Source organism: Primulina eburnea, chromosome 13, assembly GCF_022965805.1.
Source record: "Primulina eburnea isolate SZY01 chromosome 13, ASM2296580v1, whole genome shotgun sequence".
NCBI classification, from domain to species: Eukaryota; Viridiplantae; Streptophyta; class Magnoliopsida; order Lamiales; family Gesneriaceae; genus Primulina; species Primulina eburnea.
The window spans coordinates 7684733-7687141 of NC_133113.1; the positions used below are offsets into that span (position 1 = coordinate 7684733).

The 2409-nt window shown below is 37.8% G+C and overlaps 1 protein-coding gene and 1 long non-coding RNA gene across 2 annotated transcripts; both read right to left on the reverse strand.

Moving 5' to 3' along the window:
- Positions 1-360: 360 nt before the first annotated feature.
- On the reverse strand, positions 361-1533 carry LOC140809758 (uncharacterized). Its single transcript, XR_012113166.1, has 3 exons — positions 972-1533; positions 555-849; positions 361-467 (listed from the first exon to the last, which is right to left on the reverse strand). It is a non-coding gene; the product is annotated as an uncharacterized lncRNA (long non-coding RNA).
- Positions 1534-1586: 53 nt separating this feature from the next.
- On the reverse strand, positions 1587-2409 carry LOC140810262 (uncharacterized). Its single transcript, XM_073168135.1, has 2 exons — positions 1897-2409; positions 1587-1727 (listed from the first exon to the last, which is right to left on the reverse strand). Exons 1-2 carry the CDS (start codon positions 2407-2409, stop codon positions 1587-1589), a joined length of 654 nt encoding a protein of 217 aa, XP_073024236.1.

Here is a 2409-nt window from a genome sequence, read left to right on the forward strand (position 1 = left end):
CCGCCAGTGGTACCTTCGAACATCATGGGCTACCATCCAGTTGATGCAAACTACCGACATTTTATCGTAAGACATGTTCAATTTATCTACATATGTACGTAAATATAATTTGTTGTATTAAATATATGTTATATAACATATGCATTTATGTCACAGACACGCCCAGCTCATGTGCAATATCCACCGATGTGGACAGGAAATGAGCTTGAACTCGGACCATCATCTTCAAATATGGCGTACACTACTCCGCCAGTGGTTTCAAGATTTCCATCGTATGTCGCTGGTTATTATAGTCTGAACAATATTCTGATACAGAAGGGTATGAGGTTGGTGGGAACATTGCTGACACCAGTACATCTGCAGCACAAACAAGTACGCATGGAGATGAGCAGATGTTAGGTCGTGGGCGTAGAGTAATCAGAAGACCACCGTGTGGTACTGGGGGGCATCGTTACCATCGACATTAACTATTTATTTATATATGCATATTACTTACATCGTATTGTTGTATGTTTTGCAATTTTTTTGTTTTAATTACAAGTTGTTGCTGCAACATATTTTTTCAACTTTTGTATACAATTTTTGTATTCTTGACTTTTTAAAATTGTAGAATGTATTGATTGTGATTTATTATTCTTTTACGAATAAATTTACGGATAAATTTATAGTAATGAAAAAACATAAGTATAATTGCTAAATCAAGTCAAATAAGTCAACAAACTACATATTAAAAAATCTTCATTACAATACAACACTGAATTGTCATAATAATACAATACTAAATTGTAAAATCTACGTCACAAACATAATTATTTGGCACCATAACTCGATCTTCTCACCTGCACCTACCTGCAATGAACAAAAATTATCAATAAATACAAGAATTTAATGCACAATTTTGTAATTACATTAATAACTTCACATGTTATGGTTTAAAAATAAGGTACAATAGGTTATTGTAGATCTTTTACCTCCCACGTTGTCTCTCCCTCGTTGATGGCTGATCCATCTCGTTTCTTATGCGTGTCGTGCGATCTCTACCAGCCTGCCTCCTTTGTCGATGAACACCATTGTGTCGTAATTGGAATGCAGGTCCATCCCAATATTGTTCATCATGAATAGGGTAGAATCTTCCATCGTATGTATTCACGTATTCGCTCAATGTAAACCATGGTTGTACAAGCTGTGCGGGATTCAAACCAAACCATTTCGCTGCACATATAACATGTGAACAAGGAATTCCAAATATTGTGAATTTACCACATGTGCATTCACGCGTAGAAATGTTCACAGCTTGTACGTGATGTTGACGACCCGGTCTTCTTCCTGTCGCGACGGATGCTGTTTTATCCCTTTGGTCAAATCTTACTACTCGATGTTCAATAGACTTTTTAACCACATATCAAATTTAGAGTATGCATAGTCGGTCCATGGTTGATTTTTTTCTAGCATCTTATCACTTCGCGCTCGTCGTTGAATGAAATAGTGCACGCAATGCTGTAAGGTCATCTCCACAATTGCAGTTATTGGAAGAAGTCGCACCCCTTTCAACACACCATTAGTACACTCAGATATGTTATTCGTCATTATCCCTCGTCGCCATCTACCATCATGAGCCAATGACCATTTTTCTTTTGGAATGTTTGACAAATACGTGAAAGCTGCTGCATTCTTTGTTCTAATTGCCTCCATTGTCGCATTAAATTTTGCGACTTGGTGTTGTATCCCTGCTTCCCAACATAAGTCTTTTAAATGAATGTTTTTGACCTTGCTGTTGAAATTAGAGCAAACATGCCTCAAACAGAAACAATGAACACTACAAGGAGGCTTGAAGTCAGGGAGATCTTGAATTGCACTTGTTATACCCGCATGTCTAATCAGATATAAGGCACACACCACTACACCCTCTGGTACATGTCGTGCAACATTACCGAGGAACCAATGCCAAGACTCGTAGTTTTCTTCATCAACAAGCGCAAATGCTAGCGGCAAAAACTGGTTATTGGCATCCAATGTTACTGTTATGAGTAGTTTGTGCTTATATTTGGTGTACATATGGGTACCGTCTACACTGATTACGTTGCGAAAATGTCGAAAACCATCTATACATGGTCTGAATGCCCAAAACACAAAGTTCAAAACTTTATGTGGATGGTCATACGATCGAAGATGCTTCCATTCTACAACAGTTCCTGGATTGTACTTTGACAAAGCTTCCATATATTTAGGAAGCAAAGTTACAGAGCTTTCCCATGTGCCATAAACTATCTCCACCGCGCGTTTCAAACTCTGCCATGCCTTAGCATACGATATATCATACCCATATTTTTCTTTAATACTTTCTCGCACATATTTGATTTCGTATGCAGGATCACAACGCACAATTCCCAAAAGTGTATTGGCTATCAT